General features: G+C 37.9%; 1 protein-coding gene across 5 annotated transcripts; it reads right to left on the bottom strand.

Annotated features, from left to right (window-relative positions):
- Nucleotides 1–61: 61 nt before the first annotated feature.
- Nucleotides 62–22,890, bottom strand: cluha (clustered mitochondria (cluA/CLU1) homolog a). Of its 5 annotated transcripts, none has more exons than XM_084419036.1 (26): nucleotides 22,520–22,890; nucleotides 16,950–17,143; nucleotides 16,697–16,868; nucleotides 16,471–16,614; nucleotides 16,253–16,380; nucleotides 16,001–16,155; nucleotides 13,712–13,837; nucleotides 12,898–13,045; nucleotides 12,727–12,819; nucleotides 11,948–12,642; nucleotides 10,654–11,096; nucleotides 9,287–9,388; nucleotides 9,095–9,195; nucleotides 8,833–8,985; nucleotides 8,619–8,681; nucleotides 7,623–7,867; nucleotides 7,085–7,169; nucleotides 6,843–6,996; nucleotides 6,627–6,766; nucleotides 5,132–5,212; nucleotides 4,578–4,703; nucleotides 4,245–4,366; nucleotides 3,205–3,298; nucleotides 2,668–2,802; nucleotides 2,495–2,568; nucleotides 62–1,526 (listed from the first exon to the last, which is right to left on the bottom strand). In XM_084419036.1, the coding sequence occupies exons 1-26, from the start codon at nucleotides 22,638–22,640 to the stop codon at nucleotides 1,400–1,402; spliced, it is 4,221 nt and encodes a 1,406-aa protein (XP_084275162.1). In that variant the 5' UTR covers nucleotides 22,641–22,890; the 3' UTR covers nucleotides 62–1,399. The 5 variants fall into 5 exon arrangements, with proteins under 5 accessions (XP_084275162.1, XP_084275165.1, XP_084275163.1 ...); XM_084419039.1 differs by having other exon boundaries at nucleotides 10,741–11,096; nucleotides 22,520–22,866; XM_084419037.1 differs by having other exon boundaries at nucleotides 10,660–11,096; nucleotides 22,520–22,806.
- Nucleotides 22,891–23,418: the final 528 nt, after the last annotated feature.

Here is a 23,418-nt window from a genome sequence, read left to right on the forward strand (position 1 = left end):
AATTTTGACATTTGCAGGACACACACAAAGCATGTATACAAGCAAACACACATCATCCTTGATCATCTTTTTTTTTGTTTGTTTGGTATGTTACATCGAAGCAGCCTATCTTATTCCTCCTTTGGTGGTCCTATTTGAAAACCACGCAAAAATTCAGCACTGGAAAGTGCAATAAATACTGCTAGGGAGGAACACGAGTCTCGCAAGCTCCTGAACGGTGTGCTAAATTATTCTGGAGAATATATTGATCTTATCTCAAAACCACATTACAAGTAGTACATTTTTACCATCTTCGTCTTAACAGGTTGCACGAGTCCATCCGTTATCAATGATGTTTGTATAAAAATATCATCATAATTTCGTTCTGTTGCAGCAGCTTTGGAGGAATCCTCAGAATCCGTTTCTGCACTAGCATGGATAACCATAAAGAGACATACATACATACATAAACACGCACACATACACACGTTTAAAGTGAAAAAGAGTTTAAACTGGACATTTCAAATCAGTATTTCAATCAAAATGAATCAAGCACCTGTCTAACCCCCATGACAAAGCTTTATACAGCTTCCCGATGTATTTCTATAAAAAAATACATGTCTTAAATTAACGTTTACATGAAAGATCTAATGGTTTCTCGTGTACTTTTACAAAAAGATTCCTTGTTTTACAGACACCACCGATCTTAAATGATTGGATGAGAACACGCATCTGTAAAGTTGCATCGATCTGATTTTGTCTAAAGGCAGAAGCCACGGAGAGCACAGAAATAACGTATGGGACACGATACTACCATTCGGTCCTGAGACTAGACCTCTCAACTGTACATTCTTAAGCCCATGATTCTCATATGTATATCTCTGTTGAATTGTACGGTGAACGTCTCTCATCTGGTGCGCAGTGTAGAAATCACCTGAGTTTTCAGATAAGGAGGTGTGTTTTTAGGATCTCTCTACACTCGTGGGTTGGTTTGGGACGGTTGTGGTTTATCCTGGGGTCAGATGAGAAGGTAAGAGATGGGGTTGATGGATGGATGGATGGATGGATGGATGGATAAGGCTCTGGTATAAAATGTCATGGTCATCCTTGGTCACCTCCAGCCTCATCTCTGCAAACTCACAGAGGAAGGACTACATTCTCTCCTGCTTCCTCCTCTGGTAGACCTCGAGGGGTCATGTTGTTGAATTGCACGTGTAAAACATCTGCTTTCATTCTCTTTACAGCTACAAACTACACTCTGTACACTTTATTTGTCTCCTGTTCCTGGTCCTCCCTTCCCCATTATGCTCAAATTGAATTGGTTAGATTAGACAGCTCAGTTCTCAGGTCCACAGGTTCAAACAGATGGCTGCTGCATCGTGTCCTCCTCATATGGAGAGGGGCTGTATGGTTGGGTTTGTTAATCATCCACTGGCAGCTTGTCATCCAGCTCTAACTGACTACCCTGCTGCTCCTCAATTTTCCCAGAATCCTGCATCAGCTGCCGTCTCTGCACCTCGGCCTTCAGATTTTCCAGGTCCTTTTGGCTGTGTGAAGAAATCAATGGCTTGAATTAAGTGTGTGTGTGTTTGTGTGTGTGTGTGTGTATATATATATATATATATATATATAGTTTAAAAAAAAATGTTTTAAGTCTCTTCTGCTCACCAAGGCTGCATTTATTTGATAAATACAGTAAAAACAGTAATATAGTGAAATATTACAATTTAAAAAGGGTTTCCTATTTGAATATATTTTAAAATGTAATTTATTCCAGTGATGCAAAGCTGAATTTTCAGAATCATGATCCTTCAGAAATCATTCTAATGTTATTTGATGCTCAAGAAACATTTCTCATTATTATCAATGTTGAAAACAGTTGTTTATTTTTTATATTTTCAGGATTCTTTGATGAATAGAAAGTTCAAAAGAACAGCATTTATTTGAAATAAAAATATTTTGTAATATTATAAATGTCTTTACTGTCACTTTTGATCAATTGAATGCATACTTGCTGAATAAATAATTTCTCTCCCCCACCCACCCCAGAAAATTTTACTGACCCCAAACTTTTGAATGGTCTGTTACAAAATATTCATAATTTTGTAATATTCATAATATTCATAATATAACAACAAAAATTTTTTTTGTTTTTTTTTTGCTTTCTAATCATCGAAGAATCCTGAAAATGTTTTGTATACAACTGTTTTCAAGATTGATAATAATAAGAAATGTTTCTTGAGCACCAAATCATCATATTAGAATGATTTCTGAAGGATCATGTGACACTGAAAACTGGAGTAATGATGCTGAAAATTCAGCTTTGATCACAGGATTCAATTACCTAAAAAAATTGTTCGAAAACAAAATGTTCAGTTAAAAATCTAAAGTTTTTGTAAAATAATGATATGCCATTTCACTCTGGGTAAATTGGACTAAAATTATATAACATGACAAAATATTTTAAAGACTTTAAACTGATAAACAAAACAAAACGGTGTAAACCTTTACTCACCTGAGAGGAATAAAGATGATGCCATTGATGATATTAAGCTGTTCCAGAACACTGGCCATGTTTGGTGCCGTAAACTACAGAGAGAGATAAAATAAACCATCAACAAAGATCCTGAAAAGATCATGTAACAATGTTTAGCCATCGAGGCCCAGGACAGCAGAGGTGTGACTGACTTTGAGAGGCATTATGCTAGCGTTTGATCCGTTCTTGTAGATCTCATTCATAGTTCTCTGTAGAGCCACAGCCTGCTGTGTGAGGTACTTCAGGTACTCAGAGCTCTCCTTCGTCTTTTCATGACCTTCACCAACCTTAAACACAAGTGTATTGTGTAGTCATTAACATTTATTATGATATTATCAGTGTACATTATCAGACATTTACCATTGTTTGTGAATTTTCACGAGCAAAATCAATAGGAATCTACAACATCAGGATTTTCACATTTCAAAACATTTTCACAGGGCAAAACATTTCCCCACGGCTTTGAGATGGTCACATGAATTTGGTGGATTGACCAACAGAAGGCTGCTTGATATGATCTAATAGTGACTTCTGTGCGAGTAGTGCTTCATATATTTCTACACTGGACAATGGACTTTCTTTGGCTGCTAAATTTTCTGGAATTTCACTAACATGACTGCACCTTAAATGTCTCATTAAAATTACATCAGGTCCGATCTATATGGGATAGCAGGTCTGATATACTGTACCTGGTTCTTGTATATGGTATAACCCTCTTTCTCATGCTGCAGCGCAGAGCGAAACTCCGCCTTGCTCTCATAAACTCTGGCCACCAGGTGATGACTGCAGAAGAACAGAGAGGATGAACATTACTACACATTTTGACTGCATATGACACAAAAGATTTGAACTAGGTCTGGGTTGACAATATTGATAAGTTAGATGAACCGATATCGATTCTTAAATATAACCTCCCATTCAATAAATCACAATAAGCTTTGTTACTTTTGATATGAAACAGTCTTTGAGTTTCCTGATAAAATCGACAATTTGAAAGCTAACAATAAATGCCGTTTTGACATTTTTTTAATATGGCGTGAATATCTCTTCCTCTTTACTACTAGTTTAGCACAAAATAAACATGAATGAACACCAGAAGATATGTTGAAAGAAACAATAAAACTTACTGTAATCTATCATGTCTCATGTTATCGCTCAAAGTGTTTCAACCGCAGAAAGACGTCAATAAAACAGCTTGTAAACGGTTTCACAAGTATTTACCTCAGGAAAGCTATTTAATGTCCATAATTTGCTATTCAGCTTGAAAAAGGGGAACTTTGATAAAAATATGCACTATATTGCATATTCATTAAATTTTTTACATAACCTTTAAGTGATGTTTCATTTATTGTAATAAATCTGTCACGAAAACAAGTTATGACAGCCGCCATTTAAATGTTTATATTTAAATGAAGAATTGGAGCAGAAACAATTATATCATTAAAAAGTTGCCATTTAAATGTATGTATACAACTGTTTTTATTTGAGTGGACTCTGTTGTTAATTTTAACCTTTTATATTAATGTACCAACTGACAGATTTCCCTGTATATTTTACAGCTTCAGTTGAGAGATTGTTTTACTTAAGAAAAAGTGACATGTATTGTGCCTGACATGGCCAAACGAATAAATATTAAATATAATCGAATTGCAATCAAATCAATTGCATTGTGAAATACGTGTCAATACCCAGCTCGAATTTGAACTAGTGTGCAATCAGACGCATGTACCTGAGGGCTACTTTCAGGGATCGTGTACCATGGTATTTTGAATTGATGGCCAGGGCGTTCTCCAGGAAACGCAGAGACAGGTCATACTCCATCACACCATGAAGCACCAGACCAATATTGCTCTACGTCAAAGACAAAAGATCACAGTGAGACATTGGCATTGTTCCACTTGCCTCAACTTTAGTGACCACAGGAATTCAATTTTCTCTCATCGACAATTCAGAGGGTTTACATCATCAACAAATGAAGGTCAGAACATTCGGTTTAGTTCTTTGCAAATCAAAGAATGGCCACAGGTTAAGCACTAAATCAAAATAAATGTTTTAGGCTTACATCGAGCAGGGCCATTTCAGGATGGTCCTCCCCACACACCACAAGCATGAGGTAGCGAGCGCGGTACAGCAGCTTCAGGGCAGTGGACAGCTGGCCGTTGGCAAAGCAGTACAAAGCTAAGTGCATCTGTGGAGAACAAACATGAAACATTTAGAGATCACAGAGACTGGTTTGTGGTTCATTTATTGCTTTCATTTGAGTTTGTAGTAGAACATTTGTACAGTTTCTGAAGAAAATCTGAGTGGTTCTTGCCAGTATCAGATCGGATTATCTGCTAGTAAGTGATTACCAAGCTGTTGCTTGGTGATTGCAAGAGCAATACGAGTACATGTTAGAGCATTTCAGGCGGTTGCCTAGATTCTTCAATGCTTGCCTATGGGATTTTCTTTCCAGTTTTATCGTCTGTTTATTCATGTCTTATCCCTTAGAAAAGTAACAGCACACCACATGATTTGTGTGTGTTGAAAGAGGGTTTGTTTAAAGAAAGGGCAATAGAACGAACCTTAGCAACCACAACAAATAAAATATGTACAGAAAATTATGTAGAAACTTACATATTCTTGAATAGTGTTGGGGTGTTCAATACCCAGTGCTCTCTCACTCATCAGGACAGCCTTCTGCTGATTGCTCAGAGCCTTGAAAAGATGGGGAGGAAAAATCAGCATCACTAAATCCTAAAGAATTATCAATAGACTAGTGTTGACAAAACTACTCTTTCTTTTTTTTATATATATATTTTTAGAATAATAGTTAAAACTTTCAAATAATAATAAAGCTGTAAAATTAGAGATAAAAAATTTGTATGCTGGGCACTCTATTTCAAAATAATAAATAAAATAGTTTTGTAAAATAATAGTTTTTTAAATAAATTAAATGTAGACATTTAGATTATATTACACCATAGACTAAATAACATTATCAATCAAAAGTTTAGGGGGATTTCATATGTTTTTGAAAGTAGTCTCTTAGGTTGCATTTATTTGATCAAAAAATAGCAAAAAAATACAATAAAAAAAAAAGAAATTCTATCACTTTTTTCTTTTCTTTTTTTTTTACATTTTATTCCTGTGATCAAAGCAGAATGAACAAAAATTGTAATGTATTTCAATCTTACTAACCATTTAATCTAAAAAAAAAAGTAAGCACGAGTATAAAATTGAGGTTTTTATGGGTGCTTTCACACCTGAGCGTTTGTTTCGGAACCTGGTGCGTTTTCTCTCTTGGTTCGGTTCATTGAAGCATATGTGAACACGCCAACCGCGCTTGGATCCGCACCAAAACAATCGCTCCAAGACCGTCTGAATGAGGTGGTCTCGGGCCGATTGCAAACGAACTCTGAGGCGGTTCGCTTGAGGTGTGAAACCAATCCGACCAAACGGACCAACGAACCAATTCATAGCGGAAAATGTACTATATAAATAGCAGTAGTGTGTGATTCTGTGAGTGAACACATTAGTTATCACAGTTGAAAACCAAAAGAGCACCCCTTCATCTTAGAATGTTGTGTAATTGCACTTTACCGTGCGAGAATGCTGTCCCGATGAAGACTTGATTCCTGCTCTAGCTGCATTATAACATTCGTATAGTGTTTGCGTGTGTCTTGACACAGTAAACCTCTGGACAGCGCAGGGAAATCCAGAGAGAACGCGCCTTTGAATTTGCTGAAGTATTAATACGAATGTATATATAATTTAACAGCGGGAATGGCGGCTACATTCATATAGTGTTTGCGTGTCTCGACAGTTACAAATAAAGCAACAATAAGCTCATGGAGCGAACTTGTAAATCATCTTGATGTATGACGAAACACTGACCATAAGAGGGCAGTTACTCACATGTGACTTGCGTGAACACAATTTGGTATGCTTTGAAAGGTTGCCTTGTGAAGGCGAACTGAACCGAGAAGAAAATGCAACATTTTAACAAATTAAGTCCCTGTTTTGGAACAAAACAAACGATCTATAGGTGTGAAAACGCCCTAAAATAATTTGAAACAAATTCAGTATTTTGTATACAAACATTTAAATGGTAATAGTTTGTGGGATGTACCTCAGGGTGATCACCCATGATGTAGTTGAGTCGGGCCAGAAGGCGCAGGCAGGCACAGATCTCCACATGCATGGCTCCATACACATTGTTGAAGAGGTTCAATGCCTCGTTGATGAGCTCACAGCCCTCCTTTAGGAAGCCTAAGAAACGAGGACATCAATCAGCATAACAAAATCATTGTCTGTGGAGGTTCATTTATGATGTGTTTTAAGGTACCTTGCTGAACCTTGGCCTGCCCGCTTTGGAAGAAATGGAAGGCATCTGAGGCTTTGGGGTTGACGTGCTTCACGACGGGGAAGATATTCAGGATGTCCTCCTCGGTGAAGGCCGGCTTGTGGCGGCTGTCAAAGTTGTACTCTTTTATTAAGATCTGCAGGGGAAGCACAAAGGAAAGCCTTGTCAGTACCGGCCAGACGGAGCACATCAGAGACACGTAGCAAGATCGATAACAGCACTACCTGAATGCCAGTCTTGACTGATATCTCCCTCAGCAGTGTGATCTTCTGCAAGTTGTACTTCTCCACTGCTTGGTCCACACTTTCACTGCGGGGTCAAAATGGGGTTTTTTTAGCTTTTTCTAATTATGTTAGTCTTAAGGTTATCTATAAGCTAGTGTGCTCCATGCAGCTGTAGCAAAATGCTATTGGCTATTTAAAAAAAGGGGAGGGGCTGCTCAATATGTCCCACACTGTCTTCCAGTAGAAATTACGTCAACCAATTGAATAAAGCTGCACGTTTCAAGGAACTTCAGAGTTTTCTCTCTCACCAACGAATGCTGATTCAACATTTTCAACATGCTCAAATGGCTAAAAAGCCACAGACAAAGTTCAACAAGTCCCAACGATGCAAAACACACAGCAAAAACTAAGCTGATAGACACTCAACAACGGCCTGACATGGTTGACAATCAACCATCAGCTTGGTGTATCAGGGCCTTTAGTCTACAGAATACTAGGTTAATAAAACCAGGGGTGCTTATATATTACTAGTTCTCACCATTGCAGATTAAAGTGATAGTAGCTTTGTGCTTCAGAGGTAATATTCTTCCACAGCTCACTGGGTGTCAGGCTGGCCCAGGTCGTGTTGTCTCCTCCACCGGGGACACGGTTACGTCTCTTGCGGCTCTTTCTGCGGGACACCAGCTCATCTGCAGGAAGGTGAGCCACTGCATCTGGGAAAGAGCTCAGGAGGCAGTTCAGGAAGTGGCTCACTGCAGCGGATAAAGCAGAGAGCTCCACACCCTGCAAATCACAAACACACAAGCATTAACACAAAGGTAAATGCTAATGAATAATAAACAGCTACAAAAGTAAAAGTACAATGGTACTGCCATTGTTTTATTGAAAATATATCATGGCAATACCATAAATCAACAGTACCATGTAAATACCATGGTAAAGAGATATGGTAAGCTATATATGTACACTATAGTTCAAAAATGTGGAGTTATTAAGAAAGAAAAATAAATGTTATATTCAGCAAGGATGCAATAAATTGATCAAAAGTAAAAGCACACACATTTATAATGATTTCTATTTCAAAAATCTATGAAAAACCTATTAATAATAAAATCCTGGAAAACAGTTTCCACAAAATATAATGCATCACAAACGTTTTCAACTTTGATAATAATATAAAATGTTTCTTGAGCAGCAAATCAGCATATTAGAATGATTTCTGAAGGATCATGAGACACTGATTCAGCTTTGAAAAAATATTATAATAATAATAAATGGGATAAATAAATAATAAAATATTTAAAAATGTTAAAATATAACAGTTATTTTAAATTGTAATATTTCAAAATATAATTTACTATATTTGTAATCAAATAAATGCAGCCTTATTGAGCATAAGTGACTTATTTCAAAAAACATTTAGAAAAATCTTACAGAGCCCAAACTTTTTAATAGTAGTATGCATGTACAAAAAAACAGAAGTAATATGTATGTACCATGATATTCCTGTCAATGTACCATAGTAGTAACTTACCTGAAGATATGTTTTGAAGATATGCTTTGCACATCTGGTGATCAGCTCACTGATTCCTATTCTCTGCATGCACAAACAAAATAAATTAAATCCATAGTTTTTATGTATGTATGTATGTATGTATATATGTATATAGTATGTATGTAGTAACTATAATAAGTACACGCGGAACAGGACTGTATAATAAAGTGCTACCAAATTATCCTTCACTTACATAGATGTGTTCAAGTTGTGCTTTTGCAGGCATGTTGTCCACAAACTCCAGCACAGTACCAAGATAACGCACATTAATGCCACGCTGATGAAGTGCTTCTATCATTGTTGCTCCATCCATAGGCAAAGAGCTGTGATCTAAACAGTCTTTTACCTGTGCACAAAGGTAAAAACCATTCAGCAGCCAAATTAATATATTCTAAAAACACTTTCCAAAAGTGTATATGCCTTCATCCATATTTTAGATAGATTAAATCACTAACAAAAGAAGGGATCTGGCAGGACACTAGGAAGGCTGCCGCCTCTTTGAGAAGCTGCTTCTGTTTCTGGATGTCCTCAGCGCTGTCATCTGGGAACCGTACTCCTGTAAGAGATGGATGAGGTCATGTGACCAACTTTGCCCATATTGTTAAAAAGACAAATCACACACACACACTAAAAAGAATACACTATACCTGGAGAGAAGATATCTGGATTGAAGCGAATGTCAAAAGAGGTGTTGCTGATGGAGCCTACAGCTTTACAGGCGTTGAGGACCACCTCTCGACTTTTAGGGTCTGCGAAAAGCAAATGTTCCACTAAATGTCAATTAATTCACCATATAAGCAACACTAAAATAAATCATTTTAAAAGCGATCACAAATTAAGAAAACAAAATGATTGATAACCATGATAAGGTGTTTGGTTGAAGCAGAGGTTTTCAAACTGGTGGTCTACAAAAGACATTGAGTCAATTTAAAGGGGTCATGAACGGCAATTTTTTATTCTTTTAAAATATTTCCTGAAGTGTAATTGGAGGTACAATTTTTACATAAAAAAATTGTCATCATTTAGAAATAAAAGTCCACTTTCTACCCTGATTTTAGCGCACTGATTTGAACGCTTTGTTGTTGTGTCTGCTGTGAGACTCCAGTGTAAACGCTCACTTCTGTGACTGGCTAACATCTTTGCATTTGAAATAAGTATTACATGTGGAACTCTCTCAAACTTTTACTACATTTTTACTATTACAGCTGTCAAGATAAACTAATCGTGAAAAGTGTTGATGGCATTTAATTTAGATCTACTCAAGTGGAATGAAAGGTTGCAGCGATGAGCATTGTAGCCGATGCCAAAAACTAGTCTGAACTTGGTTTCAATAAAAGCTGTTGCAGGATGTTTTGATAGTACGAATGATCTCTTACATGTCAAAAGATCAAGGAAAATTTGATTTCTCAATTCATGACCCCTTTGAAATTATCTCATAAATGGAGCACAAATTGATTTTTATACATTACATGTATTTTATAAATGAAAATTAACCCAAATATTCAAACATATTTGAAATATTAAATTAAAACACCTATATAAAGTTTGAAAAACCCTGGTTTCAATTAGTAGCATAATTAACATCAGGGTTATAAAACCACTATCACCACACATGAATCCAACACACAATAAATGAATTTGGTTTTAATCGGTAAAACTCAGGTTTTCTAATCACCACAGAGAAAGATTAGAAGGGAGTGTCGTCAGGAGGAAGACGTGGGGATAATAAACTGAAGTCCCAACACAGTGGAGCCAGATTACTATAAAGCCAATCTAGGAGATCCTCGTCTCCGTTAATGAGTCTCAGAGAGAACATGAGCACACAGCAAGAGGAGAGATGCACTGAATAAACACAGATAGCAAATGAAAAAGACAACAGCAGGACATCTAATGAGTTGATGACAGAACTCAGATGAAGCTAAGATAAAAACAAAAAAGCTGTATGAGTGCATGTCTCTACCAGCTCTTGCTCTTGTTCCCTCTCATGCTCTTTTCGGTCGCTCACAGGACGTACCAATACCTGATCCATCTTCTGCTGCTAAGGACTCGGCCAGCTCTTTAGCTTGGGCAAGTCCAGGAATTATTTCATCAGCTTCCTTACCCTCCAAGAGACTATCACACCCTCCATTCTGCCTCTCTGGAGCTGAAGGCTCATGAGTACCATTGGTGTTTGCAGTAGGAACTTGGGCTTTCTGATCAGCTGGGGCTTCCTGGTTCTCAGGAGCAGAGTTTTCGGACACAGTCGTTGCCTCTGAGTCATCGGGGGTCAGAGTGGATTCAGAGGAAGTTGGAGAGGTTGGCTTGTCGTCAGGAACCTTTTCAGATGCTTCAAGAGCCTGCGGTTTGCTTTCAGACTCCACATCTGCAGTGCTCGTGTCATGCAGGGCTGCGGTCTTGTCTTTGTTTGCTTTCTGCTGCATCAGCTGGAGTGCTGCCATCTTCATGAAGAGGAGATATCTGAGGCACAAGAGGATGACATGTTTACAACCACCGACAAACTAGCCTTCAGGACGTTCAAGAAATTAGCAATTAAGGAGAAGACTAAATACTTAGAAAATGTGTGTAGAATAGAGATTATTACATTTTATTGTGGATTGTTTTTTACTTTTTAATTGTGGTAATAGTTATATATATTTTTTATAGTAACCATTACAAAAATCACGAACTAAACTAAAATATATGTAAATATTTACTTTAAATATGTAATTATTTACATATAGTTTACTTTCTAGTTACTAAGAATAAAAAATTATAATATTAACAATAATAATATCATTATTATTTTACCTTTAACTATTAACAACATTTTTAAATCTATGTAAATTAGATAATTATCAAATTAAATACATAATTATTTATTATATGTCATTTATATTTATAGATAGATAGATGGATAGAGAGATACGCAAGTTACTAATAATATTAATAACAATTATTATTATTAGTAGTAGTAGTAGTAGTAGTAGTAGTAGTAGCCAGTACAAAATTAAAAGGTAAAATGGGTCATTTTCTTTTTTACTCTTTACCATTTACTTTTAATTTTATACTAGTTACGGATAATAATAACATCTTTACCTATTTTTCTTTGTTTAATTTTGTACTAGCAAAAATATTAATCATGATGATTATTATTATAAAATATATAAAGATATATAATGATTAACAACAAAGTATGTTGCTTCATTCTTATGAGATCATTTTAAGGTGACTTTTTGGAACCTGAAAGTGGTACACAAACCATACAACAAATGGGAGAGCAACTTTACTCAGATTTGATGGAGCATGTTGATCAAGTAGCAGGAACACACCTGTGCTCTACAAAGGCCTCAATGAGCTCCTGGCGCAAGCAAGCCAGGCGATGGCGATGTAGCCGAGGGAAACCCAGCTTCTGGCTCTCGGCCGTGAGCTCTTCTTCTTCCACTGGCAGGAAGTTGAGGTCAGGAGGGAAGGTACGCAATAGGTCCAGGATGTAATGGCGCCCATCATTGCCAATGATACCCTTACACTCCACAGAAGAGCAAAGCTCTACAGAGGCGTCTTTCTCGTTGAGAACAGCATGCCGCTGCACCTTCAGGGGGCGGCTGGTCTTCTCCAAAAACTCCAGATACTTGGGATGGGACACTACGGTCTTGCCGAAGTCAATGGAGCCATAGATGACACTCTGCTCTTGCTCCCGCTCCAAGATGCCAGGAATGATGGACTGAGCGGTTACACGGTAACCTCTGTAGTCCACCACCACCGTGCCCAGGGTGTAGAGCCCCTCCACGTCCACAGCACTGTATGCCCTCACCCCGTTCAAGTCGTTTGTGGGGGCGGTGTGGGCGGCAGCGTCCCCGCCCAGCTCCCTGTAGTGGTCACGTACGTCAAAGCCCAAGCTGAAGAAAATGTTGTTCCAGATGAACATCTGCATACGCGTCTCCTCTCCAGGATTGATCGCCATGACATTGCCATCGATCACTGCCATCGCACCACGCGTCGCCGCAGCAGCAAAGTCGCTATGAACCTGAGGAACAGAAGTGCGTTGGTGAGCTGAATAACTGATCAAGTGAAAACATACTTGTTCTGAAACTAGTGCTGGTATGTTCACCTTGAATATGGCTCGTTCTCTCAGCAGGCGCTCAGGGAGGTTCTTACGAGAAAGTTCTCTGGTTGTCTGGAGCTCTTCGTTCCAGTCTCTAGTCTATCATAGAGAACAAGAACATTTGAATAGCCCTATAAAAAAAAAATCCACTCAAAATTAAAGCTTTGTAGGACATACTTGGCCAGGTATGTGCTCTTCATAACCCAGGCGGGAGGTGTAGGCATCCTCAGCTCTCACACAGTCCATGGCATGGTCAATCTGTGGTGCAGTCCAGCTGTACACTTGGAAGGGAGTAGCTATTCTCTCAAACGGATGTCTTTGTACCCTAGTATCAATAACATGACATAACATAAATGAAGATGGTGGGAGAAAAAAAGGCCTCTAAAACTGACACAAATAAACATTTAGACCAGATGTTCTCAACTAGGGGGCCTCAGCAAACAATCAAAGGGGGCCACAGGATGACATCAATGGATTTAAATTATTAAATATTCTTGAATCTAAGCTAAAATGCTAAATCAAGATGTAAACTGAAATCATATAATAACTATCGTTTTTACTGAAGAACATACGTTCTTGAAACTTCTGAAGTCACAAAATGAATCATGATTAATTCATTTAAATATCTCAATACTCCCAAGTTTCAGTAAATAAAAAAAAGTTTGAAAACAAGCAGCTTTGTCTTAACGACACCAGACTTCCCTGAAGGGAGGATTTCTGATTTTGTGACCACATATGACTTGCGACATCATAGCGTTACTGTATGTTGATAATGCACAGTAAAGTAAGCTGGCATGCTGCTGCTCCCAGGTGTCCTTTGTCACACTCCTGATTAGGATGTTAATACTAAGTGCAAACGTGGACTAGCTGAGATAAAATGGTTCATGATTCTTTAAACAGGCTAGAGCCGGTTTCCGCAAAAGGAGTTCTTTATCAGTTTAATCCAAACATAAGTGAAAGGTAAACTAAAGTGGTATTAATAATGTATTACCTCTTCTTTTGCAGAGCAGTGAAGTTCTTCTTGAAGGTAGGGCTAATCTGACTCAGCAGTTCCACGAGAGAGTGGCTGAGGAAGCTGGGGTTGGCTGGCTTGGGGCTGAAGATATAAGTTGTGGACCTGCGACAAATCACCAATAATATTACAATTCTACACTATTTTGTCAAAAATAAATTAAAAATAAACACTAAAAGCAATCATTTTACATGCTACAAATGAATATAGGCATCACATTATTATAATATAACAAAGACTGTATGAATTATTGAAATAATGCAGGCTGATGGCTTCAACAAAAGCATATAACATTGGTTAACAACCTCGTAGCTCAAAGTAGGCCTGGTTTTAAAGGTTTATTTATAAGTTATCAATGAAGGCAAGGTAGGCGATTTGTTCTAGAATTTTTTTTTGTTATGCTGGTTGAAAGTCTTTTCACTAATTGAGTCGTCTAAATGTATTCATATGTATATCAGGGTGTCTACAGATATGAACAAGTTAAATTTAAGACTTTTTAAGACCTTTTTAATGCCACTTTGAATGAAATTTAAGACCAAACCTGTGATGGAAATACACATTATATTACATGCGTATATATTAGGGGTGTAGCGGTTCACAAAATTCACGGTTCAGTTCGATACGATACACTTGTGTCATGGTTCGGTTTGGTTCGGTACATTTTTGATACAGCATAAAGAAATAAATGCCAGAGAAATTTCCTTGATTTAAATTTTTTATTCTTTTTTATATTAAAACTAACATCATAAAGTATGATATTTTTTTTACTTTGAGCAATTCTAGAGCTATAATTGACTCTTCTTAGGAGCATATAAAACAAAACAGCTCCTTGGAAAAAATGAAATGTCATATTGTAGTAGTTATAAACAAAGGATTATTTTAGTTCAGATTAACATTTGAGGGCAGCAATTGTATTCATAATGTCAAAATAAAACCGACGTAATGTTACTTGAAGGCATTATAGCCTACTATTCCTGCCAAACTTCTATGGTTGCAGTTAGTGTTGTTACTACAGTAAATCCATGGTGAATGTTGCTGATCTGTGGACACTGATAGTTCATTCATGGCACAATGTTTCTTCCAGGTTTCCATGTCAGCGCTGTTTGATCCGTTAATAACGGAGACATATGAATGCTACTCACTATATCTCGCAGCGATGTTATTACTTCTGTCAGTTCGGTGGTGAATTCAAATGCTTTCTTTACTGTATCTCTTATTAGCGCTGTGTAGTAACAGTGTCGCATGATCACGATCGGCTCGCGCTGCACTGGTCCAAACTGATAAACGGTCCTTCAACCACACAATAACGAGCAGTTTCGTTCCGCTTGCATTATACGTTTGCCATTTGATGTTGGGCACTGTTGTGGTCGCGCCAGCGTCTCTTATGGTGTGTTCAAACCAAACGCGAATTGAATTGTTTGCGCGAGTAGATTACATACAAAGTCAATGCAAAGACGCGAATAGACGCGAATTTGATGCTTCACTGGTTATTTGACGGACATTAGGTCCGTCAGACTGGAGACATTTTAGCGGTAACGTGACCAGAAATATTTAAGACCTATCGAATCTAAATTTAAGACATTTTAATACTTTTTAAGGCATTTTATTAGGAAAACTTTATTTAAGACATTTTAAGACTTTAAGGACCCGCGGCCACCCTGTATATACATTGTCTATGGAAGGCGTAGGACCACAAAATGTTCGTCCAATCACTGCATTCAGTCCGAATGCAATAATAGGATGTCCTGCCTGCCTGTCAACGTACGTATTTTCATACCTCCGCGCAGACATCACACGACATCAGCGCGTTTCATGCTATGCAGAGTTAGACAGACGTCTGTCACAGAGGACCGAATTATTTTTTTTTACATTTATTTATGCGTTTCAGTGGCAACACTATCAACGGCAAAGCAGTCAGGTGGTACAGGTCAGTGCTCTTTAAGTTGTTTACGTACATTATTATTGTAATATTATGTGCTTTGAGATTTGAGGTAGTTTAACGCCATCTCTCGTCTCATGACGCTTTGCAAACTCTGATGTGCGTTCATGTGTTTTGAAGAAGGCGTTTGGAGATGCTCTGAAGGGAGGGTGGGATCTCAAGCTTTCAAAGCTAACATGCTATTGCAAGCCACTCCTAAATTTGCCTACCCTACCTTTAAAAATGAAGAAAATTGGAACCCAACTACTGCACTCTACAACTGATCATGAAATGCCACATTGCCCATCGGAATTAAGTATTCATGAGGGCAGCGTAATAAATTAGCTTACTGATTGAGGTAGAATCCGCGGGTGGAGGCAGTGATGCTGACGTGTCTGTCCTCAACAGTCACGATGTACAGATACATAAGGTCTCCGTGCATCTTCCTATTGCCAGGCGGTGGGTTCCAGCCACTCATTGTCAAGACCTTCAGGCACTGCATAGGCTGTAGACAGAGGACAAGGCAAAAGTAAACTAAAATCTCAAAACAAAAGCAAGACATAATGAAAGAGTCATGGCAAAAATCTGTAATCTGCTCTCACCTTCCAGTCTTTGTTCTGTGGCTGAAGGGGAACTAAAGGACGCTCTTTGCTGCCTGGCAGAATGTGTTCAGGTGGTGTGCAATCAATCTGCTCAAGTTCACTGCCCTTCTTTTTGCGTCTCCCAGTATCTGCGGAAGGTAAGAGCAAACAGGCAATTGAATACCAGCTGTCAATCTCCTAGAAACCATTTAAGACCTCACATTCTTCCTGTCACAGACCTCCAAGATCTCCATCCGTGAAGACACTGAGGAACGAGAGGGAGTTGCAGTCCACTCCATTATAAGCGTCTGATGGATCAAGACTCTTCAGCAGGTCTCTGATGTGACGGACGTGAATGCGAGCTTCACGCACTGTGTAGGGCTCTACAGTACGGAAACAGAAACGTTGAAAGCTCAGTACCTTCAAATGAGAGGTATACTTATGATAGAAGGTCTCGAATTGTACCTTCGACCACTTTGAGAAGGGAGCTTTCCTGCAGGCCCTCAATGGACTTGAGCTCAGCAAAGTTGTCAAGTACGTTGCCGTCGAGCTGCAAGGAGAAGCAGGTGCGGTGGCAGGTGTCCTCGCGGTCCATCAGTACTTGATGGATCTCTTGCACCATCTCTTGCGGTGACACCTGAGTAGGAACCACAGATTTTGTTACAATATTTTGTTACAAATGTCTGTGATGTGAAGTCAGTGCAAGAACAGGAATTACCTGAAGGTCAAAGGGTTCGGTTCCAGGTGCTTGGATCTTCACAGTGAAGCCAGTGTCTTGAATTACGATCACTTCCTGTTCGTTGGCATCCTCTGCAAGGTCTGCATCGGCACTGCCATCCTGCTTGGAGTCGGCCTCCTCGGCCTGATCGTGACCAGCGTCCCCGTTCATTACTGCTGTGTCCCCACGGTGTCCTGTGGGTAGAGGAATAAAAGTGTTACAATAATTTATATTTTAGTTTAACTTTCAGAAAATGTATGAAGTTTTGATATATTTTAATCTTGTGAAGGTGGCGTTAGTTAATTACAATTATTATGTTATAATTATTAAAGTTAAATAATTATTATGAACCAGTTAATCAAAGTATCATAAAACAGTTTCAAACTTGTTTGTGATTAGTGATTAGAATCAGACTGAATCACTCATCCACAACTGACTCCCTCACTAAACCGGAAGTCATTTATCTGTCATGTAAACCTCTAAATGTAGGTTTGTAAGACTTACGCGAGTCTGTTTACTGAGGTGTTGTTCATACAACGAGTAAATAAGACACACATGTAAAAATTTAAAAAAACAACAACAACTGAAAACCGTACAAATATAATCAAGATCCCTAGAGTGAAGGCATACAATGGGAACTACTTTATACCACATACAACTAGAAAACACCATAGTTCATATGATATGAATTTATATATTATTATTAAAATATTATTTTATATGAAAAAGTATAGTATTGTCAATTTAATATATTATCATAATAATTTATTTAAAAAAAAAAACTTTAGAAAAAAGGATCTTAAATGTTTAATTTCAGGAGCCGAAGTCTTTTTTCTTTTTTTTAACCTAAAGCCCTGATTAATTGCTCATTGATCACTCATATTTAATAAAGTTTTGTTATTGTTAACTAAAACTAAATCATTTTCAGTAATTGAAATAAACAAAAACAAAATTGGATGAAAAAAATAAAATAAAAATGCAACAAAATAAAATGAAAATGAGAAATCCTCCCTCTGCAACAACTAGTAGAAAAGTTTAAGTACTAAAATTATTTAAACTGAAAAAAAAGAAAAGACATTTAAATAATAAAATGACAAAAGCACATAACACAATTACTAAACCTTCAACTATAATTAAAATGAAAACTGAAAATCTGACAATATAAAGCCAATTCAAACTATTAATACTATAATAGTATATAAATAATCAAAACAATAATAAAAAAAACCTTTTCCAATAATCATTATATTAGTTATCTTAATTCATTAATTACAACCCTCTATAGTTTCACAAAGGACGTTACTCACAACAGTAATCTCACTAATCACTTAGCTTGTCGTTTCACAGGTACTGCTTAGCCTGAAGGAGTTGAATAAGGCTAGTGGATTTTTACCAGTAGGTCAGCCAACTAGCACACACACCGGGTCATCTTCTGAGGGCCTGTGACACTTCACACACTGTACACAATACAGCTCCCACTGCGCAATGCCGAGCTGCCATGGAGATCTCCACGGCAACAGTTTAAGTCCTGGGTCTCGGGGGGCAATCATTCCCGGCACGCTCTCCGGCTGAATGAATGTGGCGCTGCAATATCATCTGACTCAATTGTCTGAGTAGGTCCCTTCTGCCTTACTGACTGATTCACTCAAACAGATCTGCTGAGGCGGCATGTTTTGTGATACACTAAACTGAATAAGATGACAATGATTTGAGATTCCAGCCCAGGCAGACATGTTTTCCAATGCCACAGCTGTCTCGGCCATAACCCACAGATAAAATACACTGTTTGCTTAAGACAACTGCAGCTTGTCCTTGGCTCTCCTCAATGGTCACGGCTATGACAACAAGCAGCTGCTCTCACACTTCAGACACAGAGGACCACAGGGGAGGCACGAGGCAGATCAAACAGATTTCACAAAATTCCCCAATCCACATATTTATGTGTTAAATACGTATGCCTAAGTGTAAATAGCATGTAATGAGTCATTTATTTTCACTGACTAAATGGAATGTGGAGCTTGTGCTTCCTTTCAGTCACTTACAGCAGTCATCTTCAGTTCAACCCGAAACCGACTGTTTCTTCAGACCTAGCGGCACCATATGGGTATTTTATCTTGCTCTAGATTGAGTGTTTACACGGATCTCCCCCAATCCAATCCAAATCTAATCATGAGCATTAGGATAGGTGGTTCTAAGTATAGGAGCTGCTAACACAAAATTTGAACAGGGAATTCTGTAAATGGAGTGTGTACTCAAAAGTATTTTGGGCACACACAAAAAAAAGTTATTATTTTTATATTTTCCATTTTCATTTTAATTTTTATATGTCTCAGGGTCACAGTATAGTTTTTATTAATTTTCATTAATTGACATTTTATTTAGTGCATACATCAACTGAAATCAAATGCAAATGAAAAATGTTGCCTTTGCATCTAGCTGAAATAAATTGATGGATAAACTAAAATGTTTATGGTTTTCGTTTTAGTTAACTAATAACCTTGATCAGAATAACGAAAATGAAAATACATCACTGAAATCAGTTTTTTTTACAAATGGAAAACTACAACCTAAAGCAGTGGTTCTCAACCTTTTTGATTTCAAGGCCCCCCGTCGTCCACGACAATATTTGAATGCCCCATGACTTTTCTAGTTAATCAAGATTTACTGGACAAGGATTATGTATTTCATCAAAAAAAAGATTTGTGTCTTTTTTGTGAAAATGTTTTTTGTTTTGTTTTTTTGTTTTTTTAAATCATCTCGACTTCTCCTTGGAAGTTTGCTGGCGTCCCCTAGTGGGCCCCGGGCTCCTGGTTGAGAACCACTGCCCTAAAATTATTTCAAGCCGGGCAATCCAGAGAATTGCATCACAAAAATGGCTGACTTTTAAATAGAACAAAGAGTGTATGAGGTTTGTGCCTTGGCATTGCACAACCCCAAAGTCAATCCCCCTGTCCTTTAGTCCTCCCTCCCACTGGGTGAAGTCCAGGTGCACGCCACATTCAGTGAATTTGAAAGGCTGGAGGATCAGATGAAAACAGTTTACATTAGGCTATACTGACATGCTAATCTCCCTATAACAGTCGAACATGTTCAAAGACTTCACTCCATCCTTTTTCCTTTTAAGCCCATCACAATCTAGTTTAATACATTAACACATATGGCACTGATGCAGAGGTTCAAAGAACTTCAGTATAGAAATAAAACCATGACGATTAATTTGCAACTATATGCAGGTAAATCATTCAGAGGGGTGAGGACAGATATATATTACACTCCTAACTAGCCAAACTTCTAGTTTGTCCTATGCTAAAGCGAAAGGCAAGTGCAAAGTCCCATTGTGACAACAATAACACTTAAACAACAATCCCAAAAAATATATATTTTACTAAATGGAGGCAGCACAAATTGGCAGTTAAACCTGCACTGCAGTCACACACAAGGGACTCCTGCCAGACATTATCACAACTGAGATTATGGTGGCGTAAGTGAGACTGCAGCCCATTCAGATCCCCTTTGATGTGTTGGGACAACAGAGCGTGGTGTCTGAACATTTGGCACCGACAATACAAAAGCTGCAGGAAGTGATCCTTGTAATATAAATTATGTAAAAAGTACACAGCCATGATTATACATACAGTACAACATAGCCTCCCTCCCCTTTGAGGACCCATTATATGCAAAATAACATATCTTTATGTGCAAAAAGAAAAAGATGCATCTTCAAAAGGATTTGATTAAAAATGTGGAATGAGGCTGATGCAGATGCAGATTAGCAATAAAACAGAGTAACAAACCAAATATGGTCTAACCATCTTCTTACATGGCTTTATTCATATTTATTGCGTGTATAATCATAATGCAATTGCATACAAATCATGTCAAATGCACAAAGACAGCTATTTTCCAGCCAGAAAATTCACAGATCAGAGAGATCACATCAGTCACCATCCCGAGCATCAAATTCAACATATTAAACGTATTGTCAGAATGACCAATTCCACAGCTGTCAGGTCCCATAACGACTGTCAGCCTCTTCCAAGGTCTCCTTAAATGTGACACGGATTGCAGCAGTTAGCTAACTGACAGTGTGCAAGCAGCCGGCTATTTGCTCTAAAACGATTTAATGACAGCATGTAACGTTAGCTTGAAAATAAGTCGTAAATTACAGGATCGCCCCTACGTGCAAGGCAAAGTGTGTAATCCCAACACTTACCAAAACAGATCCCACTATATTTAACTGGTAGCAATAACCTTCTATCGGCATACATGCACCATGATGACTTTCCATGCGTAGCTACTTCCGCATCCGGGTCGAGGAGCGCAACACTTTCCTGAATGAAAACAGGAGGGGGGGCCGATACACACACGCGCGCGTTTAAACAAGCTATACATTGCTAATACGAGATTTCGTTCAAGAACATTTTATAAACTTCACGATATAATAAGTTATTTTGGCCATCAAAAGTATTCAATGCAGGGCCATTTAAAATTCAGATCGTAGTAAAACCTCGCTCTCCTCTCTCCGGCTCAATGGTTTCGTCCCACTGAAGGTGACCTTCAGTTTATTCGTGTTATGCGCGCTGTTACAGAACATGTGCGTCAAGATCTCCTCACACACAGCTACACTTTACACTGATGATGATAATGAAAGTTACCTTGTAAATAACGAGTAAATCTCTAGCGTTCACGTTTAAGAGCTACACATAGTCGTGAGGCAGAGAGTAAACATGTCTTGTTGAACGTCTGTTATTCTATTGTCATTTACTTCGTATTATATTGCAATAGTCATTTTATGAGCATAAACTACTTTATTAGACAATTTCAATGAACCGTAGTACTGCTGAATGTAAATGGGACACATGAAATTACAATAAACACCTTTTTGTCACTTCTGTGTGTACTCATGCAAAAGACTATTGCCTGAGTAAACAGACACCTTAGATTAACCTTTGCAAAAGTTCACCATCCTACTAGCTTATATTAGTCTGGCCTCCCATTAAAATAGCACAAATCGGGGTTAATTAAACTTAATTGCTCAGCTTTAAAACATTTAATTGGACAGAAATTGTTCAACCACTAAAAGATAATTCAAACAATATTTAGCCAGTAATAACAAAAGACTGACACTGCAAGGACATTTTAAGTCAATTTTAGTTTGACAACCTGCCTTCTTACAGAAAATATAATATTGAGAACCAAGCTGTGAATAAGTTTATCTACACCAAGCAGCAAGATAAGATCTAAATCAAGAGCAGAACTTATTAAGACTTAAAAAGTAATGGCCTGCACAAGGTTGTGAGCACAATGAAAGCACCTACTTCCCCCATTCAGAAACACAATGGTGTTTATGGGTGTAAAGCAGACACCCCTGCGGGACTGTGCCAGTTTATGTCCTTTGATACCTATTTCCCTTTGACCTCTATCCAGTTCCAGTCAATCATACATCAGATCTCAACACTGATTTACCCAAAAGTGACTTGTGTTAAAATACGACAAGATCAGTGAGAGCTCAGTGATGTCTGCCTTTGTGGCTGCATGCTACAGTGCAAACTGCTTTAAAGCTCACATACCGCAAGCACATGGATCCTTCAAGGCTGTCTCCTTACTGCTGTCTTTGCTGTTTGCTGTCTCGCCTTCCCGGGCAAGATCAACGGGAACTGATGCTGGGATGTCATCCGTCTTGCTAACCATGATTCGTTTCCCAGAATGCTAGTTTGGTTTCAGAGTTAGCAACAGATGTCCGTTGCTGAAAGCTGTGATGAGGGTCTGCTGAATGGCCTTCCGTCAGACGGAATGGCTAGTTACATCCAGAGATATTACAAAAACAACTTGACTCGAGAAGGGCAGTTCTCAACTCAGCCTGGCTGTCACACGTGGTTTCTCCTCCTCTTGACCTGCTTGCCTTTGTATTTGTCCCACCCACCAAACACACGGCTACGGCAACCCTATAGCTCCATTTTGAGAAGCGCGTTTTACCGCCTCAGTTTATGTTGGGTAAACCATAGATATATATATAAACACTAGATACCTCGTACGCGCTGTTGGCCAATGGAGGTCGAAAATTATTTAACGTAATTTTTACGTAATTTTTACGCATTGTGGTTTAAAATATGGTTTAATATTTATATGTATCTTACGTAACAATATATCATTACGTAACATATATAATGTTACGTAATGTAATGTAGGCTATAACACAATATATACATTTCCAGTATTGTAAACCCAATCCTTTTGTTTTATCTTTTGGATGTCTTGTTAGTTATAGTTGTAAATGTTTTATGTTATGTTTAATGTCTAATAAAAAATATAGGCCTATTTAATGGAATACAAAAGTGCATTTCTTAAGACTTGACATGGAGACTTTTCTTTTATTGTATGCACTCAAATATTTTTTGGGAATATGTTATTAGTTAGAAATAAAGGTCTCATCACTGCCTACTTTTTAGAAACCATATTGTATTTGGAA

This window comes from Rutilus rutilus (genome assembly GCF_951802725.1).
Source record: "Rutilus rutilus genome assembly, chromosome: 9".
Taxonomy (NCBI): Eukaryota; Metazoa; Chordata; class Actinopteri; order Cypriniformes; family Leuciscidae; genus Rutilus; species Rutilus rutilus.